The sequence below is a fragment of the Gossypium hirsutum genome, chromosome A10, assembly GCF_007990345.1.
Source record: "Gossypium hirsutum isolate 1008001.06 chromosome A10, Gossypium_hirsutum_v2.1, whole genome shotgun sequence".
Lineage (NCBI taxonomy): Eukaryota > Viridiplantae > Streptophyta > Magnoliopsida > Malvales > Malvaceae > Gossypium > Gossypium hirsutum.
In genome coordinates, this window is record NC_053433.1 from 1229989 (window position 1) to 1251469 (window position 21481).

Below are 21481 nucleotides of genomic sequence, written 5' to 3' on the forward strand. Positions count from 1 at the left end.
TTAATTCACAATACTCAAATCCAAAACTTTACTTCAAAAACATCGACTTCCATAGAAATTTCACTCATTTTATTAGTCATGATGAATGCATGCCACCACCAATAAAAATGGGCTTTAAAAAGCCTCTTTTATTATTGGGTTTCCACCAGGAACTGGCTGTAGGCCCAAACTCTTCTCTGCTATTATCAGCTGAGTAATGGGGCTTTAAGAAACTAAAACAAACAAAAAATTTCGATATTAATAAAATTTTATTCCGTAAGCCAAAATATCTTCATACCCTTTTTGGACCATAATCATTCCTTATGTTCATAAAATCAACATATGAAAATCTAATTTACACAAGCATTTGCTTTTTAAGTTCCTACAACTTACTTTGTTATCTCCATGAATATACCTTGAATCAGTTGTTTGAAAGTCAAAATCCACAATGCTGCATGATGATGATTTTCTAAGCTTCAAAGTCTGTTGATGAACCCAGTTGAGTGTATGTAGCCTTCAGTGAAGATTTTGATGAACTGCTCTTCTTTTTCCATTTTTGTTTCTTGGGAACATTTGGCATGTCCTTGGCTGATAGGTTCCTTATCATCTCTGTTGCAGGTTGGGATCCCATGGATTGTCCAAAATCTGTCACAACATATTGAGATCATAGTTAAAAGAAGAGGAATATGACAAAAAAGGGTCAACTTATGGTTTTGATCTCTCTACTATGCTCAAATTTGGATTTAGTCATCATGCTGACATGAATTTCTTTTGTATTGGAAAGGGTGTTTTTAAGAAATATCCAAGTGACTATTGTAACTGGAATAGTTAAATTAAAGTATAAGGACTCAATCCCACATTTGATCATATTAAAGGGATCAAAACCAAAATTTAACATATGAAAAACAAGAGTGAAGTTATTGCAAGGGACTAGAGAAATGATCTATTATTAGGACAAGGTAAACCTATATAGATTCCCCTTGAGATGAAAGTTTTGTCTCGTGACAAAAGAGCCAAAACTCTTCCTATTGGGAGCAAATAATCTAAAAAACTTTCTTCATATCATTCAAACTTAGCATCGACAAATTGAGACATTCAAAAAAAATCCCATGATATCTGAAAAAAGGTCTTTGTTTTTACTATTGTCTCATTATGAAACTACGCACATGATATAAACTTGACTTTTTGCCTACTATTCTCTGTATTTTAATATTCTTTTCTATTATTTATTTACATCTAAACGTCCATGCATATATATATATTAATTATATTTGGGTGTAGGGTGAAAGGCCTTTACCTCTTATGTTTACTACAAATTTCACTTTTCGTTTTCGTTTCAAGGGGAAAGAGATTACGAACAGAAACCAAACACAAACTTGAAAACACTTAAATTATTGTAACTGGACCAATATCTTGTTAGCAACGTGCACACATATAACTCTACATACAAAAAGATAAGGTAAATTGAACCATGTTGAAACAGGAAACTTATACCTATTGATGTTGTTGTGAATTCAGGGACTGTCTTGAATTCATTCATCTGCAATCAAGGGATCCAGGCCAAGGCAACAAATTAAGAGATAAAACACAACACACACCACTTTGGCCTACAATGATAGTAGTATTTGAATATCCAAAAGTATGTAAAAGTAATGCAAAATATTTAGAAAAAACATACCCAACTTGGTGCAGTGCCACTGCCAGGAGGGCCATCCCAGCCAATATGTGCTACATGTTTAACATCTGTGGGGTACCCAATTTCCATCTCTCTCTCCTTCACAACTACAGAAAAAAAGAAAAAAAACCCTTTTCCTACCTTAGTTGCAAAGCAATAATACCAGAAAACATGCTCAAATAAATGCATACAGAAGTGTATATGAAAAGGGAGTTACCAAAGAGTTGAGAAATGTATTTGAAACTTTTGTAGATCCCTTTGATCTTGGACTTGGTAGACATGATAATGGACTAAGAACACAATGGAACAGCCGTTTTCAAATAAATGTGAGAGAGATTATGTTTTTGCCTGGTGGAGAAATAGTTGTAATTTAGATCACCAAAAACACTTAAAAAACAGTAGAAAAAGGACAAAAAGTTGCTGCATATCAAAGGAGTAAAATACATGTGACTGAGGGAACTTTATTATTATTGCCCGTGAAACAAAGCTTAGTATTTATCGGGTGATATAAGAATTTACCTATAGAGCACGTTGATGATAGCTAAAAGATTCAAGAGAGAAGCAACTATTCCTTAATCTCCTCCAAGTATTGATGCAAGGTTCCATTGATCATGTTGTTTACTAATGGTATTGATGAATGTGCAAAAAGATGCAAAGAAGGGAAGGTCTAAGAGGAAAAAGATCAAACAGATAGAGATCAATGATCCATTTTTAAAAGAAAATGGAAGCAAATGAATGAAGACCATGAAATGAAGAAGAATGAGAAGGTGTGAAAGGTGAGATAATTGGGTTTTGAAAGACAAGAGATTAGAAACAACAGAGATCGAGTAAAATGCGGAACTCAGGTTTTTGATTATGTGTTTTTAAGGCAACAATGAAAAGACAAATACAAAATACTATCTCGTTAAATGCGGGCAAAAATAGCTGCAGATATCGGAGAGAGATAAAAAAGAAGTATATTTGACCACAGTTCATACACAACTGTTGCAGTTTTGAAGATTTCTTGTTAACTATGACGTAATTTTGTGAATTAATTATACCAAATTTAGATTTTAAATTCATCTCTAAATTTAAAAAAAATATATTTTTTAATTAAATCATCAAAATATTAGTGTTATATTATTTACGTGTTTTCGTCAGTTTCTGGATCGAATCATACATACAAAGGTAGGCAAGGGATTAGCTATAAGGGTGTAATCGAGCCGAACTCGAATATTGGCAAGCTCAAGTTTGGTCTCAACTCGAATTTTCGGAGCTTGATACTTGACTCAAGCTCAATCATACATCTATTTTTCAGCTCGAGATAGGCTTGAGATATAATTGAGTTATAAGCTTGTATGTATTCAAGCTTCAAACTTGAGAATAACAAAGTATATTAAGTTAATTAAATAACATGATTTAATAATATAAAAATATTTAAAATATATATATTTAATAAGGATCACGAATTGTTTGAATTGAGTATTATTAAATTCAAATTCGATTTGATTAATAGTTCAAACTATTCAAGCTTGGCTTGATAATTACTAATCGAGTTTGAGTATTTTTCGAATTGAATTTGAGTAGCTAGTTTATTCCTACTTTAGTCCCCCTTGATTGATGGTATAATTCCAACCTTAACCCCTCCCAAGTATTAATAATTCAATTTAAAACCTTCTAGTTTCTTTGTGAAATGAAAATTTACATTTTTGTCCCCTACAATCTTTTTACTTCTATCTTGACCCCTCATCACACAGTTCTTGTCTTTCGCCCCTATTGACATGGAATATTTTTAAAACATGTGCGTCAAATTGTAAATATATCTGTACCTACTATATAAAAAACTCAAATCTAATTTATTTAAAAAAAATAAAATATAATATCATTAAAATTTAAGAGTATTATTTATTTAATATATTAAATCTAAATCATTTGTGTAATAGGTGGATATATTTTTACAATTGACTAAGTGCTTTTAAGTATACTTCAAATCAAATAATTTGACCTCACATTTAATGTCACAAAGAAAACCTAATTATACAAATAATAATTTAAAATCTATCCTACAAAATATATATATAAAAAAAAAGAGTAAAGATAGAAATTTGTTGGTTTTTCACCTAACGCAAATATGGTAAAATTTCAAGGATGGTCCCTATAGAGGAAAGAAAGTATCAAAAAAATCAAAAACATGAAAGAATCATTTCATATTATTTGATAATTAACATATATATATATAATTTTCATCAACTATGGACCAATTTGAAGTTGTATATTGCTTATGAAATTCTTTTGGGGTTTATTTTTATAATATCATAAATTGATTGTCACCAAATCATATTGCAATCCAATACAGCTATTTGGAAATTAATAGCTGATTAGGTTAGTTATGGTGAGCATTGTTGCTTGTTGCAGCCACGTTTAGGGCAGCTGTCTCTTTCAATGAAACACAACTTTTATTATTATTAACATGTTGTCAACTCAAAATCCAAGGTTTGATATTTAGTTTAAGATTTAGCTTACCTTGAGATTTAATCGAATTATTTGAGTATAAATTTAATTAGTTCGTTCATATATGAGATTTTTTTTTCATAATAAAGGTAAAATGTAAGTTTATAATATAAAAATATATGAAAAGGAAAAGCTTATTAGGCTCGCGAGCCATTCGATCAAGCATCATGATGCTCCAATTTAACTTAGTATATGCTTTGAGCTCAGCTTAATAGTAATTAAATTGAATTTAAACTTTCTTTTGAGTCGAACTTGAATAATTTGTGAATATTAATATCTCATTTACACTTCTATCAACGTCTGATGAGTTGAGTGATAAAATGTTCGATACCCAAGTAAAAATTTCAAGATAATATATCTTTACTAAAAAATTCGAAAAAGCTTTACTCCCGGTTTAAGAGTCCATTTCACTTGCCTATTGACTACCGGTCCAAATATGAGTTTACTACAATTGGAGGCTATTGCTTTATACTTTGTGGCCCATCTGTCTTGGGCCATATATCCACCACGGAGGCACTGCATTGGCAAGAAAGCCAATAAGCCGTAACCCATATAGTATTTTTAAGAGAAATCCACATTTAAACTCGATTTGATCTAAGTAAAGCAATAAAGGGGATAAAATATGTGCAATGATTGATAATGGCATGAATGAAGATAATCAGAGTTCCCTAGTGAATAATTTGTCGACTTTGAAAAAATTGGGACAAAGTCGAATTACACAACAAATGTATCAAAATTTATATAAATAAACGAAATGCAAGGCAAGGCAACTTTAGCTTTTATTTTATTCAAGAAAAAAAAAAACACAAGTTTACAGCATAGATGTTTGGTCCATATGTAATATCAACATTAATAATTAAGGCGGAATATATCATTCAGCACGAAGAAGTTTCCTTGAGGAGTGGGACTTAAATGAAACATCTGCAATACATATAATTGTAATTAAGTCAGAAATTAACTAACATCCCGTTTTTCATTATTAGTACTTTTCTATAGCAGAAGCAACCAAGAATAACTGATTTTTGGGGTCAAAATTACAGTGTATTTAAGTGTTTTTGATTTTTGTGTTAGCAAAAATTATCAAAATACTCTTATTTATCTATATGGAAATCAGATTAATTTATAATTTATGTATTATTATATTAAAATTTTAAATATAATTTAATATTTTATTTAAGCTTTTAAAATATTTTATGTACAATTATATTAAATTATTTAAATATCTTATAATTTACTTGAATGTGCGGAGTAAAACATTTGGGTGTAATTGTGGTTCCAGTCCTTGTACTTTTTGTACATTTGATTTATTTTTAATCTTCTATTTTTAATCAATGATTTTAGTTCCTCTACTATTTAATTACGTGACATCTAATTTAATGAAAATTAGGTTTAATTATTAAATCAAAATTAAATTACTGAAATTAAAAGAAGAAGGAAACAGGGACTGTAAACATGATTACACCAAAACATTTGAGCAAAGAAATAGCAACGTACCTGGCTGAACTGTAGAGGATGGTTTTCGCCGGGCAATTGTAGACTACCACTGACGAAAACAACAATGCCACCGGTAACTGAAGCCGGTTGCGAATCGACGGTGCTGATCACATGTCGGCATTGATCGAATGGCAACTGCGTAAGCTTAGTAATGATGTCCTCAACCCCTTGTAATTTCTGTCCCTCGAACGTCAACATGGAAGTCGGCTGGTAAAGGGAAGACATCGCTTTTCGATCGTTATCGAAAAGATGGTAGTAATGATCGACGAAAGCTTTCCCCACCGAATCGATCTGTTCTTCCATATTGCCTATATCGCTCAATACGCAAGCAAGAAGGGTTCCTCACAATGGCATATTGAAAATGTAAGGAAAATGAATATGCCATAAAAGAACATAGCTTGTAGGTAAAGCAAAGCTAAAGGGTAATTTGGAAGATGGGGGAATCGACGCTGCTGCATTGATTCGCAATGTTTGCGAGGTGGATTGAAATTATAGTATAAAGAGTTCACTATAATTCGTAGACTTTTTTGGGATGAATGTTTAAAAGCCATATCAGCTCAGTTGTCACTTACGAAAAAGTGAGGAAAAAAAGGTAAAATATGCCATAAGTTACTATATTCTTTGTAAATTTAAAATTTAGTTTTTATATTTTTATTTTTAATGTTTTAAAATTCAGGTCCAATTGTTAATATTTTAATTTTTTTTTGTTAAATTCAGGTTCTTTATAAAATTATTTTTTTAGTTACATAGCAACAAGATGTATTTTTTTAATTTAAAATGTCATATCAACTAATTTAACAATGTTAATATTTTGACCTAAATATCAAAAATTAAAAAATAAAAAGATTAAATTCTAAAAATAAAAATATTAAAAAAACATTGACAGCCAAAAGGTTGAAAAGTGAGGAACTTGTAGGTGGGACGAAAGTAAGGAATATATCCTTTTTCACCTAATCCACTTTAGATGGATGCTATTATCATGATGAAAGAGGGTCATTAGATTAATCTTCTCCCATATGATATTTAAATAAAACCCTAATAATAACCATTTCATGACTCGAATTTACATTTTTTTCCAATCATTTGTAGATTATTATTAGATACTAGGTTTCCGCTTAATAAATAGTCTTATGGTGGAGTTAATTTTTAATTGAAGAGTTAATTTAAGTTTTAAATTTTTTAAGTTATTTTAGATTCAGTTTAATTTTAGGTTTAAGTTTTTTTTATTTTAAGTCGTTCGATTTTGGAATTTAAATTTTTTAAATTAAATTATTAAAAATTTAAATTGACGAATTATGATTAAATTGAATTGAACTCAATCGAATCTAGATACGAAAATATGTTTCGTTTACCTACTTAGTCCTCTTTGAACCAAAACCAAATGAAGGCAGACAACAAGAACCAAGCAATATGCATCAATAAATCTAGTTGTATGTATATGTATTACAAATTCGGACATGGACAAAAGGGTATGTTTGACAGTTAACAACCCATGTTTCTTATTACATTATTGCATGTGATCCCCAAGGATTATAAATATGGTGCATGTGAGTGCCACATTATGAGCATGTGTCAATTCCCTATCATGTGAAGAAGTGTTTTAACTATTATTAATCTCTCAAGTTGCAATAAAATATTTTGAGTAGTTTCTATGAGATGAAAAAAAAAGAGAGACTAAATTAATGGATAAAAAAAAGACTAAATTTTAATACAAATTGAGTGCCATACATTTGAGAGCTTATTGGGGGATAAAATATATGAATGAGGAAAAAAAAGTCATAATTTTTAAATGTGTTGAGGAATTTGTCTCATATCTTATTAATGGAATATTTGAATATTTATATATGTTATTATTGGTCACGATAAGACTTCACTATTTTGTTTTGATTCCGTCGTTCCTAGCACTAACATTTCGTGCGAATTTCAAACTTACTAAACACGTGTTTCACTTTAGTTGCCTGCAGAATACGCGTCCTTTTTATTCTCAATATTGACATTTCATACCGGCTTCAAGTCTGTTGGACACATATTTCTCTCTAAATTGCTTGCAGAGCATGCAGTCTCCTTTCTACGAGCTCTTTTGACACATGCAAGCTAAAATTGCGACTTTCCCTTAATTTGTACAAACTAAACTTGCGAGCCTACATATAAACTGGGTCTACAAATACCCCTTACTGTCCTCTCACGATTCTCTTCTCACTCAATCAATTGGAATGACCTATCTAAATCTCGAGTAGGTGACCCAAATTCTATCCAAGACTCGGGTTGATGTTATACGTAAGTATAACAAAATGCCATTTTTCCTACTTCATTAAAGAGTTTAAGAAAAATATATTAAAAGAAAAATGGGAAAAAGATTAATTTTGAATCTAATGTATTGATATATTCTATTTTCAGACAAGTCGATAACGATTGAAGGAATCAATTAAAGTGATCTGCTCCGGGGACAGTGAACAGCGAAGTAAGCAGTGTTGGTCTCGAAATTCAGACCGCCAAATCCAGTTGTCAAATCCAAGAACTTGCTGATTATTTATTTATAAAGACAAAAAAAAACAGTCATGTTATGACATGTAAGAAATGGACCCCACTCTCCATTTTTATAACTTGTAAATTCCAATCGGACTGCAGCCTGGCTTTTCAATTTTCTGTTCTCCATGGATCATTCCCTAAAAGACCCTCATCCCTTCTAAATTTAATTACAAATAATATTCTAATTTGTCTATAAAATCATCTTTATAACATCGGTTTGAGTCAAATTTAATATATTCGATTATTTTGATATTTTAAATAAATAAAAAGACTTTTTTACCTCTCTAATTTCATTATTGAAAAAATTATTTCATCTTTTTATTAATAGACATATTTTAAATAAGAAGTATCAGGGCAATTTTGAACATTCAAATCATTATCAAAATCATTAATAGACACAAATACCATTCTACCCCCTTCATACATGAACTCGCCCATCGTCAAATACTCATCATTCAATCCCCATCCGGCCCCCTCAGAGATCCATCAATCTCATCAAATCTAACAAAACGAAGAAAAGGGTCTCTCCAATGGCTTCTCTCTTCTTCATTTCAGCTTTAGCAGCAGCTAGTTCACAATCTCCATTTGAAGACAACTTCAGTATAATGTGGTCTGAAAATCATTTCAAAACCTCTGAAGATGGTAACACCTGGTTCCTCTCCTTAGACAAAGAAACAGGTATGTCATTAAACTTTGTCTCTTCATAGAATTTGATTCCATTATTGAATTTGATTGATTGATTTACCAATTTTTCAGGATGTGGATTTCAAACCAAGCAAAGATATAGATTTGGGTGGTTCAGTATGAAACTGAAGTTAGTCGGAGGTGATTCTGCTGGCGTTGTTACAGCTTACTATGTATGTGTTTTTCTATGATAATTTTTTATATTATGATATATATATTTTTTCCATCAGTGAAGTTTTAAAAGGGTGGTGGTGTTACAGATGTGTTCTGAAAATGGGGCAGGACCAGAACGTGATGAACTGGATTTTGAGTTCTTGGGGAATAGGACAGGACAGCCGTATTTAATTCAGACAAACGTGTATAAAAATGGGGTCGGTGGTCGTGAAATGAGGCATATGCTTTGGTTTGATCCTACTGAAGAGTTTCATTCTTATTCCATTCTGTGGAATGACCACCAAATTGTGTAAGTCCCTAAATTGGTCAAATTTTGATTTGGTCCCTCTATTATTATGCTTGAAATTGGAAAATATCTTACTACTTCAATTTAGTACAATAGAGGTCGTTGTACTAGAATTTAGATTGCATTTTGTTCTTTTTATTAAAAAAATTAGTAAATTAATCTCTATATATTAGATCAGAGAGCAACTTAGTTATTTTGTTAAAAAATTTATTTATTTTTTACTATTAAAAATTGCTCTCTGTATCTCAACATAAGGTATACATTACATCACAATTTTGATTAAGTTTTTAATAAAAATGACTGATTTATTCTTTGATCTAACATATAAAGATTAGCTTACACGCTTATAATATTTTTACCTAATCTAAATATAACAGTTAATTATGTCACTATGATGAATTGGATATTTTTAAGAAAAATTTTAGGTCATAATTTAGGGAGCGATGGTTAACAGTTTTTGTTAACACTGATATTAGGATTAATTATAATTTCATTCCTTGTATTCTTCAAATTTTAGAAATTTAGTCTCTTTATTTTTAATTTTAGAGATTTAATTCATTTATTTGTTTAATTTGAAAATTAAAATTCAATTGATAAAACTATTGATGGAATATGCAAAGGTTTGATATAAAAATTAAAGTTCAATTATTAAAATTTGATTATATATTATCAATTAAATTTTTAACTTCTAGAGAATATAGAAACAGAGAGCATAAATAAACCAAGAAAATAATAGTGACTAAATCGAAATTTTTTGCATAGTAAAAGGACCAAAACCAGAATTCGACCAAATAAAATCAGTCATTTTCAAATAAGTACTACCCAAGTACATTGTTATTCAAATCTGAAACTGAAAATTCAATCATTGAAAACACAGATTCTTCGTAGATAGAGTTCCGATCAGAGTATTCAAAAACAACGGCGAGAAAAACGATTTCTTCCCCAACGAGAAGCCGATGTACTTATTCTCCAGTATATGGAACGCTGATGACTGGGCGACTAGAGGTGGGCTCGAGAAAACCGACTGGAAAAAAGCTCCGTTCGTTTCATCTTACAAGGATTTTAGCGTCGATGGGTGCCAATGGGAAGACCCGTACCCTGCTTGTGTATCGACTACTACTAAGAAATGGTGGGACCAATACCAGGCTTGGCATTTAACTGATTCTCAAAAGATGGATTTTGCTTGGGTACAAAGAAACCTTGTGATTTATGATTATTGTAAGGATACTGATCGGTACCCTAAATTGCCTGCGGAGTGTTCGTTGAGTCCTTGGGGTTAGGATTTTTAAGGAGCTATTATCAGGTGAGAATTTTTTTTTGTATTTTATTTATTTATTTTCGAAATGGAGTTAAATAATGTAATTATTATTTATGATATGAGATCTGAGATGTTTGCATATTCCACCTGTCTTATATATAATTTAGTATAATAGAGATTTTTGTATTTTAGATTAAAGAATAAATTAATTTTTAAAATTTTTATCTTTTAAAAATTAGTGTGACTGATAAATAATCAAATAATTACATGTTGCATGTCACATGCACTTAATTCTAACATATATGAACTCGTTTTTAATAGTAAAAATAGATGGAATTTTTTAAAGAATAACCAGTTTGTTCTTTGATTTAAAGTATAGAGATTAATTTATTTTTTTAATAGAGCATAAAATGTAATCCGACTCCTAATACAATGATCTCCTCGGTGCTTTTATCTTTTACTTTAATTTGGATAAATAATATTTTCAATTTTAACTAATAAAATTATAATGTTTATTATAATAGTTATGTAGAGCATTAAATTGACTATTGACTATTGATTTAGTCTTAATTAAGTTGATATTATTGCTATTATAATAATTAAAAAACTATCCATTCCATTTTACTTAAGTGAAGAAGTAACGTTATGACTAGAAGTAAACATTATATAAAAAAAATGTTAAATCGATTTAATTAAAAAATTGAATATCAAATTTAATTTGACTAATCCCTAAATTTAACTAAGTAATTAATAAACATAAATCTTAACCAATAGTCAATTGAACCTTAAGTTAATTGACACTTTCGTTATTATAGTAACAAAGAAGACATAAAGTTACAAAATGGTTATTGAATTATTTGAAAGTTTTCATTTTAGTCATTGAGTTGTTAAAATCACTATTGTATGACCTTTATTCACACTGCCTATACTAATCAAAAACTCTTCTTTCGCTTCTCTTCTATAGTTCAGTTTTTTTATATGAAACAATTTGAACGTCATGAATCTGCGAACCAAAATCTAAATAGTTTTCTTTTTTTTTTATATCGGATATTAATCGATAAATCAATTTGGATATAATATATATTCTTCTACTTGTAGATATGTATTGATTTATTGTACCAAAAGTCAAATTGTAGTTTGAAACTCACTAGCCAAAGTAGTTAAAAGAATTTAATAGTCCAATGACTTAAATAAAAAATTTTACTTTTAAATAGTTTAATGATCATTTTACAACTTTTTAAAGTTAAGTAACCAAAACGTAAATTTATTAATAGTTTAGTGATCATGAACATAATTTTTTCTAAATTAATTAATTAACCAATTTCTTATAATTAATAAAATATAAATTAGAGTCAATTTTTTTGGTAGTAATATATTACAAATAGTCACTCAACTTTAATAAAATAAAAAAAATAATCACAAAACTTTCAATTAGCCATTAAACTTTAAAAAAATTAAAACAATCACTAACGTTATTAAAAAATGACAAATCAATTACTCACTAACATTTTCAATTATAGACATAACAAGATAAGTGACGTGACTCATTAATTAACTGATGTGACCAGTTAATTAGTCAGGTTAGACATCATTAGCAGCCGAAGGGACATAATTTATTTTGAGGAGGGAAGGGACGAGCAGAAAGAAAAAAAAAATAGAAGATTGAAATTTGGAAAAATAGAAGATTTTTCAAGCTGTTGAAAACATCATCCATGGCAGCAACGATCATCTTTCATCTTCTGCTTTTGTTTCCATTGAAGCACCAAAGGGTTGTCTCAAGTTCTTGTCCCTCGTTATTCTTATTCTTCTTTCCCTGCTGCTATTGCCTATTGAAATTGAGATGAGGAAAAGGAGGAGTTTAGCTCCTTGCGGTGGCGGAGGAGGAGAAGGTGTCGTTTGAGGTGGTGTATCGTTGTCGTTTTGGGAAGTGACACCAGTAAGGAAAAGTAAAGGGTTTCTTTGCTTGAGAAGAGGGGAAAACAAGAGAGAGGGAAATGGACTGCGGGAACAATTTGGATCTGGGTTTAGAGCAAAAATGGAAGGAAACATTGGGATTAAGTGAGAAAGGAGTGGTGGTGACGGCGGTGAAAGAGCAATGGAGGGCTAAACTCTATTGATTGAATGCCGAGAAAATCAACAGATAAAATGAGAGAGCAGAAACTCCGATTTGATTTGAATCCGTATTAGAAAAGTTCCTAGGCACATTTATTCCAAGGATTTGGCGATTTTCTTGATATAGCTTATATTTTCTCTGATTTTCTCGATGACAAGCGTTTATACCGTATTCTCTGATTTATTTTTCTTTGAGCTTAAAACCTTTCTTAATTCCAGATTATTGGAAATCTTTCACATCCAAGATAAATAGTTTACGAAGAATAGAGAATATAGGTAAATATGCAAATTCCATTCAAAGAGAAACCATACATAGATGCAACCGGTAAACAAAGACTAGAAATTATTTAAAAGGCCATTACAGGGCACAGTCCTTCACGTAAAACCAGAAAACCCACATTAAGGGAGACCTTAAGGCTTAGAACCCACCACGAAGACGAAGAACAAGGTGAAGAGTGGACTCCTTTTGAATATTGTAATCAGCCAAAGTCCTTCCGTCTTCCAGTTGTTTCCCAGCAAAAATCAACCTTTGCTGATCTGGTGGAATTCCTTCTTTGTCCTGAATCTTCGCTTTCACGTTATCAATCGTATCCGAGCTCTCCACTTCTAAAGTAATCGTCTTACCGGTCAAAGTCTTGACGAAGATCTGCATCCCACCTCGAAGACGCAGGACCAGATGAAGAGTCGATTCCTTCTGGATATTGTAATCGGCTAAAGTCCGCCCGTCCTCGAGTTGCTTTCCGGCGAAGATGAGACGTTGCTGGTCTGGCGGGATGCCTTCCTTGTCTTGGATTTTGGCTTTCACGTTGTCGATCGTGTCAGAGCTCTCGACCTCGAGAGTGATCGTCTTTCCCGTAAGCGTCTTAACGAAGATTTGCATCCCGCCACGCAAACGAAGGACAAGATGGAGCGTTGACTCCTTCTGGATGTTGTAGTCGGCCAAGGTACGGCCGTCTTCAAGTTGTTTTCCGGCGAAGATGAGACGTTGCTGGTCTGGGGGGATGCCTTCCTTGTCTTGGATCTTCGCCTTAACGTTGTCGATCGTGTCGGAGCTCTCGACCTCGAGAGTGATTGTCTTGCCGGTCAAGGTTTTCACGAAGATTTGCATCCCACCGCGCAAACGGAGGACGAGGTGGAGAGTTGACTCCTTTTGGATGTTGTAATCGGCCAAGGTCCGGCCGTCCTCAAGCTGTTTTCCGGCGAAGATCAGACGCTGCTGGTCTGGAGGGATGCCTTCCTTATCTTGGATTTTGGTCTTCACGTTGTCGATCGTGTCGGAGCTCTCGACCTCGAGAGTGATCGTCTTGCCGGTTAGAGTCTTGACGAAGATCTGCATCTTTTTTGGCTAAAGAGAAAATCGAGAAAGAAAATTTCAATATACAGAGCAAACAAATTGCTTCAGATAGAAAATAAGGCAAGCGGTGGGCTTCCTTTATAGGAAAACTTCGAAAATGACAAACGAATAAAAATTCGACACGTAAGAAGACGTGACGTTTAAATGTTATTGGACACGTAACGGTTACTTAATCAATTGGGCATAGGGAATAGGAATCTAATAATATAAGGTTAGGTGGTGGGTCTCACTGCCGTTAGTTATTCCGTTTAAAGGTGTTTGGTTTAAAGTGAAAGAAAGAAAAGGGAAGGAGACGTCGTCATTGACGGAAAGTTACTCGTTAAAGTAAAGTGGGCCCACTTGTCTTTGTCATTCGGCCCACATGGATTTAATTTTCTCTGCAAGTTGCGGGGTTGGTGCTTGGTGGACTGACTTTTACCATGCTTCCAAGAAGTTTAAATTAAAGAATCAAATTGTTTTTTAAATATTTTTTATGGAAATAATAAATAAATTTTTAATATTTAAAATAATAAATGGTAACTTTGGGGCTTTTTCTTGAATGGGCGAATGGTGATTCTGAGGGAGACGATGCCCATTTTTTGTTGCTAATGGGTTGTGCTTTAAAATAAGATCAGGGGAGGATTGAAATGAACAAAATTAAATTTTATATGTTTTTGGGATAAATTTTATATTAATATTTAATCTAATCAGATTTTTAAAAATTGAGTCAAATAAAAAATTTTATTTATAAAATCACACAAAATTAAAGTCTTTATATATATATATGTATTCGAGAGTATTTATAAATTTTACTTATCGTGTATATGTGAGTATCCGACTATTCATAAGCGAAGATGGTGTAGGATCATGTTTCCTAAATTGGTACCTAAATTTGACACTTTTTTTTCTAATATAATACTCATGTTAGTTTTTGAACTAATGTGATACCTATATTTGACAAAAGTTCTTCATGAATTTTGGTACATGAAGATAGTAATGCTTATTTCTGATTTTAGAGTTAATTTAATGAAAATTTATATTAATTAGCTAATAATATTAGCATTTAACTTTCATCAAATTTACCCTAAAACCTAAATTAATTCAGGTATATAGAATTGTATTTGACAAATTAAACATAAAATTAAACAGATTCATAATTAGCACTAAATTTATTCTATTAACAAAATAATGAAAAAATCAAACCTAATAATATTAATAATTAACTTTTATCAAACCTTAAAACCTAACTATTAAAGATTAAAAAGTTAACATCATTAGCTTTGAGTACCAACTATTGTCAAATATAAGTATCAGACTCGACAAAAAATAACCCAAATACCGCATTTAAAAAAAATCAAAATTATATATTAATCCTATATAATATAATATTTAGATTCTATTCATCCTTACTTTAAAAGGTAAATTTATCTTTACCATTTCAATGTTAAACCTTTCTCATCATAAACCCACATTGGATAAAACCCTAAGCATATGGTATATAGATTGCTTCATAACAAAAATCATATGGTTTCCTTTTAGAAATTAAACAAAAAAAAAACCAAAATAAAGGGGTAAAACTATTGATAACAAGAATATAAAATTTTGTAAAGAAAACCCAAGTATTATCATCTTTTCAAAATCATCCTAATTATCACTAAACTAGTTTAAAATCAACACTGGAAAAAGAAAAAGAACAGAAAAAAACATTTCATGATCCACCAGTAACACTACCATTAAAGATTTCAATGGTGTCACCTTGTCCAACTTGATGCCACCTAAACGACCGATCATCGTCCATAACGTTTTGTTTATAAATAAAGAAATACCCTTCTTGTGGTAAATGAAACTGGAGTCTTTGGTGCAACTTTTGCAGTTCTTTTCTCAGTTCACTCACATTATCCGTCGCATTCACTTCCACCGCTATCTTCTTCGTCCCACACTTTGGCAAAACCAACAGCTTCAGTTTCTTCACAGCCGTCGGAGTCCCCGCCGCTATACCCGCAGACCCAGTACCGGACCCGGTCGGGGATGGCTTTATATTAACATCAACATCACTATTCTCCGCCAGTTCACATTCCCGTGACGATCGGCTGTCAACGGGAACCGGGTCCATTTGGCCATGCACCTTCTCTTTTAATCGTAAAGGGTTGTCGTTTACGTCCGTTTCTGAAGGAACAACGGTTTTCGACGAAGGGGTATTGCTGTTGAGCTGTACGTTCTTGGCTGGCGAAGGAAGTTGATGGTCGGCGGCGGCGGCATTGGGTTGGGGTTGTTTAGTACTGTTACTAATATCGGAATCAGAAGAAACCAAGAGTTGGATACGGGAATTTTGAAGGATTTCACAGTACTCAACGTCACGATCATCTTGAAGGACATTGCCATTAAAGATTAGGGTTTGGTGAGGGATAGAGATACCATGGTATTTATGAATCTTTTCTTTGATTTCAAGAACAGTATCAAAGAAACCAACTTCAATGGAAAATGGTTTGCCTTTTTGGGTTTCAAAGATGACATCCATTTGAAAAGATTGAAGAAAAGAATGGTTTGGTGGTGAGAGTGGATTTAGAGAGAAAGTTGATTGTAATGCGAGGAATGTGGTGTTTGTTAACAGCTAATATCCGATATATTGCAACTGTGAGGCTGATTTTGCTGCAGATTTTTTGTTTTTATTTTCTTCTTCTGCTCTGGATTTCTTTCTTTTTTTGAAGATTTTGAGGGTGGAATTTATGTGATATAAATGCTCTTTAAAAGGTTCGGATTTTGTTCTTGTAAGTTGAAAAAAAACAAAATCAATGCATTTACAATTGGCGGATTTTTTTGCTTTTTATTCCTTTCACTGGTTTTGTAAGAGTTATGGTTAATTCTGTTAAACGTCCTTAAACTATGCTTTTTATTATAATTGGGCCCTCAACTTTAAAATCATTTAATTGAATATTTAATTTTCCGCCAACTCATGGAGTATATTTTTGAATCAAATTGAAAATATGTTTATATCTAAAGAATGAGAAATTGGATTCTAAATTCTATTGATATATCTTTATTTTTAACTCGATTTATCAACAATTTTTACCCTTTATTTATTTATTTCTTTTATTAGAAAAAAGGATGATCTATAATAATTTGTCATTCACCATAAATTTTACAAAAATGAATTTTATTAGGAATATTATATATATATTATCATTTGTTTTTACTTTAAAGAAAATCATTTGTTTTCAAGAGAAATAATCAAGAAACTTTTAGGCCATATCTTACAAATTGTAAATTTTGATAAACAAGATAATTAGTAAGAATAATATTTTATATAATATTATATGTTTTTGAAAATTCATTTTTATATAATATTTTAAAGGTAATTTCACTAATTTAAACGTTATATGCTTTATATTATAAAAAAATCTAAAAATAAATTTCGAATTAATTAAATAATTACAATTTTTAATTTGTAAATAAAAACCCAACTAACCAAACCAAAACCAAATGAAACTACAGTTTTCAATTTTCTTGGTTTTTGTTTAGCCCTACACTATACAAAATCCATATGGGCAAAAATCTAAAAGAAATCAACAATGAAGATGATGATTCATTTAAACAGCACTACTGTTGAACTTATCGAGGCCAAACTTGACCGTAAACATCCTTCTTACTGTATCGCCGGTCCCATGACCATGGAATATCTGTACAGTGAATGTGTGTATATGTATATACGTTAGATGAACTACAAAACGCAGTTTATAAAGATTGAAGGTGATGATGGCATGAGATAAAAGCTGTAGGAACCTTGGGATGAATATGGTTCAGGAGGGAGTTCGTATGGTACAGGCAATTGAATTACTTCGGATGTCTTGCTTCCTTGCCAAGCAAGTGTAACTAGCTTCGTCATTGCTGGTATGGGATTTCCGGATGACTTTGATTTACCGGTACCCTGATTTAGATAACAATGGTAATGGTTAAAAGCCATTTTGTTTATCGCATGATCTTCCTCGTGAAATTCAGGTATTTTTACCTTTGATGAACCTGCCTTATCAGTGCAGGAAAATTCACGACTGGGACCATCTACTTTGATACGAGATGGTAAAAATAGCACACCCAGCTAGATGGATATTTACAGAAAACATAGTGTCAATACTGTCAGCACAAACAAGTAGAGGGTTCAAATTATGAGATGATTATAGACATTCGGGTCGGATGTATGCACCTCGTAAGAACGGATCATCAACTGAGAATTGTTCTTCTGAAGGGTGCCCCAGGCAGCTTTGCTAAGGTTTGCTGAAGTTAGTAAGAACCAACTGCATGCATGAAGAAAGTTTCAGATATCCGGATGAGTAAAGGGGGCTAAATCCCGATTTTTTTTTTTTTGAGGAAATCCAAATCTTGAAAAATAAAAGCTTTTACGAGAATGATATGTAGGGCTTGAATGAGTTCTTACGCCAGATTTTGTCCCTTGTAGCGTGTATATGTCTTGATATGCGGCATTGCACGACTGAAACACCAAGAAAAATAGGATCTTAAGAATCAACACTAATAACTCATATTTATAGCTTATCTTTCACCAAGGATGAAAAAGGCATACCAGCGCCCGGTATGGCTGGCCTTCCACTTTGCCCAATACTTCTTCAAGAATCCTCTTTCGACATTCTTAAGTGGACTCGGAATTGCATTTCCAGCTGCATAACCCTAGAAAACCAGGTAGAATAACAAAATATAACAGAAACCCAATGAGAAATAGTACCGAAATCAAGCCAGAGTGAATTGGTTAGACACCAAATTCAGAATATGCTTTTAAAAAGTGAGTAGTTTTAGCTTATGTTTAGAACTAACAATAGTTGGTGGACGACCATGCACTTGCATATATGAACGGCTAATAGGAAAAACCGACTTGATAGTACCTCTAAGGAGCATCGGACATCTTCAACAGTGGGCCATATTATTAACGACTCCCCTATACCGAGGGGTGTTTTATCTTCTGAATAGCCTGATGACATTGACGATGCTAGCTCAGCCATCCATTTCTCATCCAATGAACCGAGGGAGGAGAACTGTAGTATGTCGAACAAGAAAAAGAATGCTATCAACAAAAGCAAAATACATACGTCTAGTTCTTCTCTTAATCTATATGGTGAAGAACCCACACACACAAGAGGACATATAGAAAATAAATTCACCCGAAACCACTGCATGACTCGACATAACAGAACTCCAACAACAATACCTGATAAACTAGAGGAGATCTCTGAAACTCTTTATCAAAAACAGAGTCTTGGAGAACAGTTCGCAGCTTCATATGGCCCCATTTTTTCAGATTGGAACCCGTATGATATCCAGGGACGGATGCAATTAGTCGAACCTGAAAAATTATCAAAGAGTTTATATGGTCCCATGTAATTATGAGATGGAAACAAAATTGGTTACATATGTAACGAAATTAGTTGAACAGACAAAATTATACCTTTGCCTCACTGTAATCGAACTTCTTGAAGAAGGCAGAATTGATGTTGAAGTTTCCCAGAGATGGTAAATTAGCAGTGAACTCGGGCCACTATGAAAATTCCAGAAAAGAAAGGCATTATTATATGATAATACCCTGACAACTGCCTACCAATCTACTCGAACTTGATTAGTAAGGCAAAATCGTATTCAGATCCACATATTGTACGAAAATTTGGTACCTTCAGTGTGCTGAGATAGTCAACCAAGTCATTTTCAAATCCACATCCTTTCGTAGAGTTACTTTGATCTTTCCAAGGGAAATCTTGCATCCATAAACCTTGACTTTTATTATTCCAGTCAACGTATATTAAGTTTGCTGTATGAACAATAACTCTCACTCCTTGAGGATACACAAGGAGCATCGCCTTCGAATGGTGTGTCCCAAATGAAATAGGTAAGGGCGGCTTGTGCAGAATCCAATTGGTAGGCTTGCTTCTCTATATAAGGAGCAGCAAATAACATGAAAATCCACAAGCCGTATAACTCGTGCTAAAATAATATATTTAGACCCTTAGCTGACCTTCATAAGATCCAGCCTGCTATCACCTTCTCCATGAATAACCAATACATTGGGAATTTTTTCAAGTTTCGGACATGCTACACAAAGGATGACATGAAAGCCGTATAAAACAGATAAGCAAAAAAAAAAAGAGGCTCATATTCAAACAAGAACTACACCAAAGTCGAATTCACCTGATATTAACCAATCAATATCTACCATATAATTTGAGAGGACTGCGAGTAGAACATCACCCTAACAATGTAATAAACAATCAAGCAGCAACATATGAAGTTAAAATAGGCTATGCATAACATGAATCACTAATATTAGACTACCTCAATCACATCCCCTATAGAAACAGAATTAGTATTTGCCCATGTTGGCAAGCCTTGAACTTTCAATAATCGAAATGTATGCGGTAACTTATCATTCGAAACGCAAAAACCCCGAATCGCCTCGACAGAGTTTTGCTCTTGATTACTGTTTTTGTCCTCTGCCTGTCAAGTAAAAACCATAAAAATTAAAGCTTTTAAAGAAAAAAAAATAAGCAAAAAATTTCAAATTTAATTAATACCTTCAATTTGTCAGCTGAATTTTCTTCATTTTTGGGACCTTGATTTCGTATTCTCTTTCCAGAAAGTTTCGGGCTTTGTTCATTGCTATTAGCTTCACTAAAATTTCTCTTTTTTTCACCAGTTGAAGCTGATACATATTTGAACAAGTGATTACCTGGAATCAGCTCTATGATATCACCATTGTTAATAGCTGTTTTCTCGCGGGAAACGAGCTTCTTTCTCACCTCGCCGGACCTAATGACCACTGGGTTAGTCCCTTCCTACAAAAATTCCACTAATTGATGAAAAAAAGAGAGTGAGAAGGAAAAAGAGGAATAAATTAGTTAAGATAACGGAGTTTTTACGACGAGTAAATCGGCGGAGCCGTCAGGGGAGGTGGTTAAAGCAATGTGTTTGCGGCTGAGTCTCTTATCGGGAACGGAAACATCGTTCCGGCCAATGAAATTAGGGCCGTGAAAGAGGGGGAGCTTCGGGAGTGAAGCCACCTCTTCGAGATTCTTATTTACAGCAACCAAGTGTCCAATCTGTTAAACAAAAAAATTAACCATGAAATTTAGAAGAGAATATTAAAAAAAAAGAGGGAAAAGAGAGAATCATTTCAAAGGGAATTGACCTGAGATCGAGGCATGGGTGAAGAAGTGGCGTTTGGTGCATGAAAGTGGAAAAGAAGGTAAACAGAGAAACAGACGCAGTATTTTGGAGAGGAAGGGTGGTATGGTTTGGCCTTTTGGGATTTATTTGAGTTTTAAATAAATTAAATTTTGAAGCAGGGACTGCGGTGCGGTGCATGTAAATTGATTTAGTAATTCATGATATTCACAAATTAACAGCAATATATTTTTATATTAATCTATTTACGATAGCTCTTAAAATATATTAGTACAGAAATTTTAATAGAAG

General features: G+C 32.5%; 6 protein-coding genes across 6 annotated transcripts; 1 reads left to right on the forward strand and 5 right to left on the reverse strand.

The window, feature by feature from the left end:
- Positions 1-2579, reverse strand: LOC107924995 (CRIB domain-containing protein RIC10). Its single transcript, XM_016855569.2, has 5 exons — positions 2174-2579; positions 1872-2002; positions 1658-1761; positions 1474-1519; positions 1-624 (listed from the first exon to the last, which is right to left on the reverse strand). Exons 2-5 carry the CDS (start codon positions 1933-1935, stop codon positions 449-451), a joined length of 390 nt encoding a protein of 129 aa, XP_016711058.2. The 5' UTR covers positions 1936-2002; positions 2174-2579; the 3' UTR covers positions 1-448.
- Positions 2580-4907: 2328 nt separating this feature from the next.
- Positions 4908-6108, reverse strand: LOC107925093 (nuclear transport factor 2B). Its single transcript, XM_016855660.2, has 2 exons — positions 5639-6108; positions 4908-5065 (listed from the first exon to the last, which is right to left on the reverse strand). Exons 1-2 carry the CDS (start codon positions 5939-5941, stop codon positions 4994-4996), a joined length of 375 nt encoding a protein of 124 aa, XP_016711149.1. The 5' UTR covers positions 5942-6108; the 3' UTR covers positions 4908-4993.
- A 2484-nt stretch (positions 6109-8592) lies between these two features.
- LOC107924961 (probable xyloglucan endotransglucosylase/hydrolase protein 8) lies at positions 8593-10710 on the forward strand. The gene is made up of 4 exons (XM_016855540.2): positions 8593-8845; positions 8924-9024; positions 9112-9314; positions 10189-10710. Exons 1-4 carry the CDS (start codon positions 8698-8700, stop codon positions 10589-10591), a joined length of 855 nt encoding a protein of 284 aa, XP_016711029.2. The 5' UTR covers positions 8593-8697; the 3' UTR covers positions 10592-10710.
- Positions 10711-12954: 2244 nt separating this feature from the next.
- Positions 12955-14205, reverse strand: LOC107925174 (polyubiquitin). Its single transcript, XM_016855771.2, has one exon. The coding sequence runs from the start codon at positions 14015-14017 to the stop codon at positions 13100-13102; it is 918 nt and encodes a 305-aa protein (XP_016711260.2). The 5' UTR covers positions 14018-14205; the 3' UTR covers positions 12955-13099.
- Positions 14206-15485: 1280 nt separating this feature from the next.
- Positions 15486-16835, reverse strand: LOC107925122 (ubiquitin domain-containing protein 7SL RNA1). The gene has a single exon (XM_016855693.2). The coding sequence runs from the start codon at positions 16530-16532 to the stop codon at positions 15723-15725; it is 810 nt and encodes a 269-aa protein (XP_016711182.1). The 5' UTR covers positions 16533-16835; the 3' UTR covers positions 15486-15722.
- Positions 16836-17414: 579 nt separating this feature from the next.
- LOC107924901 (tyrosyl-DNA phosphodiesterase 1) lies at positions 17415-21355 on the reverse strand. Its single transcript, XM_016855471.2, has 16 exons — positions 21195-21355; positions 20926-21105; positions 20581-20841; positions 20342-20503; positions 20198-20258; positions 20025-20101; positions 19684-19941; positions 19464-19553; positions 19227-19361; positions 18904-19053; positions 18588-18691; positions 18444-18497; positions 18213-18303; positions 18021-18107; positions 17795-17939; positions 17415-17691 (listed from the first exon to the last, which is right to left on the reverse strand). The coding sequence occupies exons 1-16, from the start codon at positions 21207-21209 to the stop codon at positions 17624-17626; spliced, it is 1938 nt and encodes a 645-aa protein (XP_016710960.1). The 5' UTR covers positions 21210-21355; the 3' UTR covers positions 17415-17623.
- Positions 21356-21481: the final 126 nt, after the last annotated feature.

Excerpts from the sequence above, each read along its gene's own strand:
- LOC107924995 (XM_016855569.2), bottom strand. The coding sequence starts at position 1,935 with ATGTCTACCAAGTCCAAGATCAAAGGGATCTACAAAAGTTTCAAATAC. Across the intron at positions 1,520-1,657 it reads GTGGCACTGCACCAAGTTGG|ATGAATGAATTCAAGACAGT; the intron begins GTATGTTTTTTC and ends CCTTGATTGCAG. Across the intron at positions 625-1,473 it reads ATTCACAACAACATCAATAG|ATTTTGGACAATCCATGGGA; the intron begins GTATAAGTTTCC and ends ATGTTGTGACAG.
- LOC107925093 (XM_016855660.2), bottom strand. The coding sequence starts at position 5,941 with ATGGAAGAACAGATCGATTCGGTGGGGAAAGCTTTCGTCGATCATTAC. Across the intron at positions 5,066-5,638 it reads ATCCTCTACAGTTCAGCCAG|ATGTTTCATTTAAGTCCCAC; the intron begins GTACGTTGCTAT and ends TATGTATTGCAG.
- LOC107924961 (XM_016855540.2), top strand. The coding sequence starts at position 8,698 with ATGGCTTCTCTCTTCTTCATTTCAGCTTTAGCAGCAGCTAGTTCACAA. Across the intron at positions 8,846-8,923 it reads CTCCTTAGACAAAGAAACAG|GATGTGGATTTCAAACCAAG; the intron begins GTATGTCATTAA and ends CCAATTTTTCAG. Across the intron at positions 9,025-9,111 it reads GCGTTGTTACAGCTTACTAT|ATGTGTTCTGAAAATGGGGC; the intron begins GTATGTGTTTTT and ends GTGGTGTTACAG.
- LOC107925174 (XM_016855771.2), bottom strand. The coding sequence starts at position 14,017 with ATGCAGATCTTCGTCAAGACTCTAACCGGCAAGACGATCACTCTCGAG.
- LOC107925122 (XM_016855693.2), bottom strand. The coding sequence starts at position 16,532 with ATGGATGTCATCTTTGAAACCCAAAAAGGCAAACCATTTTCCATTGAA.
- LOC107924901 (XM_016855471.2), bottom strand. Across the intron at positions 20,102-20,197 it reads TATTGATTGGTTAATATCAG|CATGTCCGAAACTTGAAAAA; the intron begins GTGAATTCGACT and ends TCCTTTGTGTAG. Across the intron at positions 19,054-19,226 it reads GATCTCCTCTAGTTTATCAG|TTCTCCTCCCTCGGTTCATT; the intron begins GTATTGTTGTTG and ends GACATACTACAG.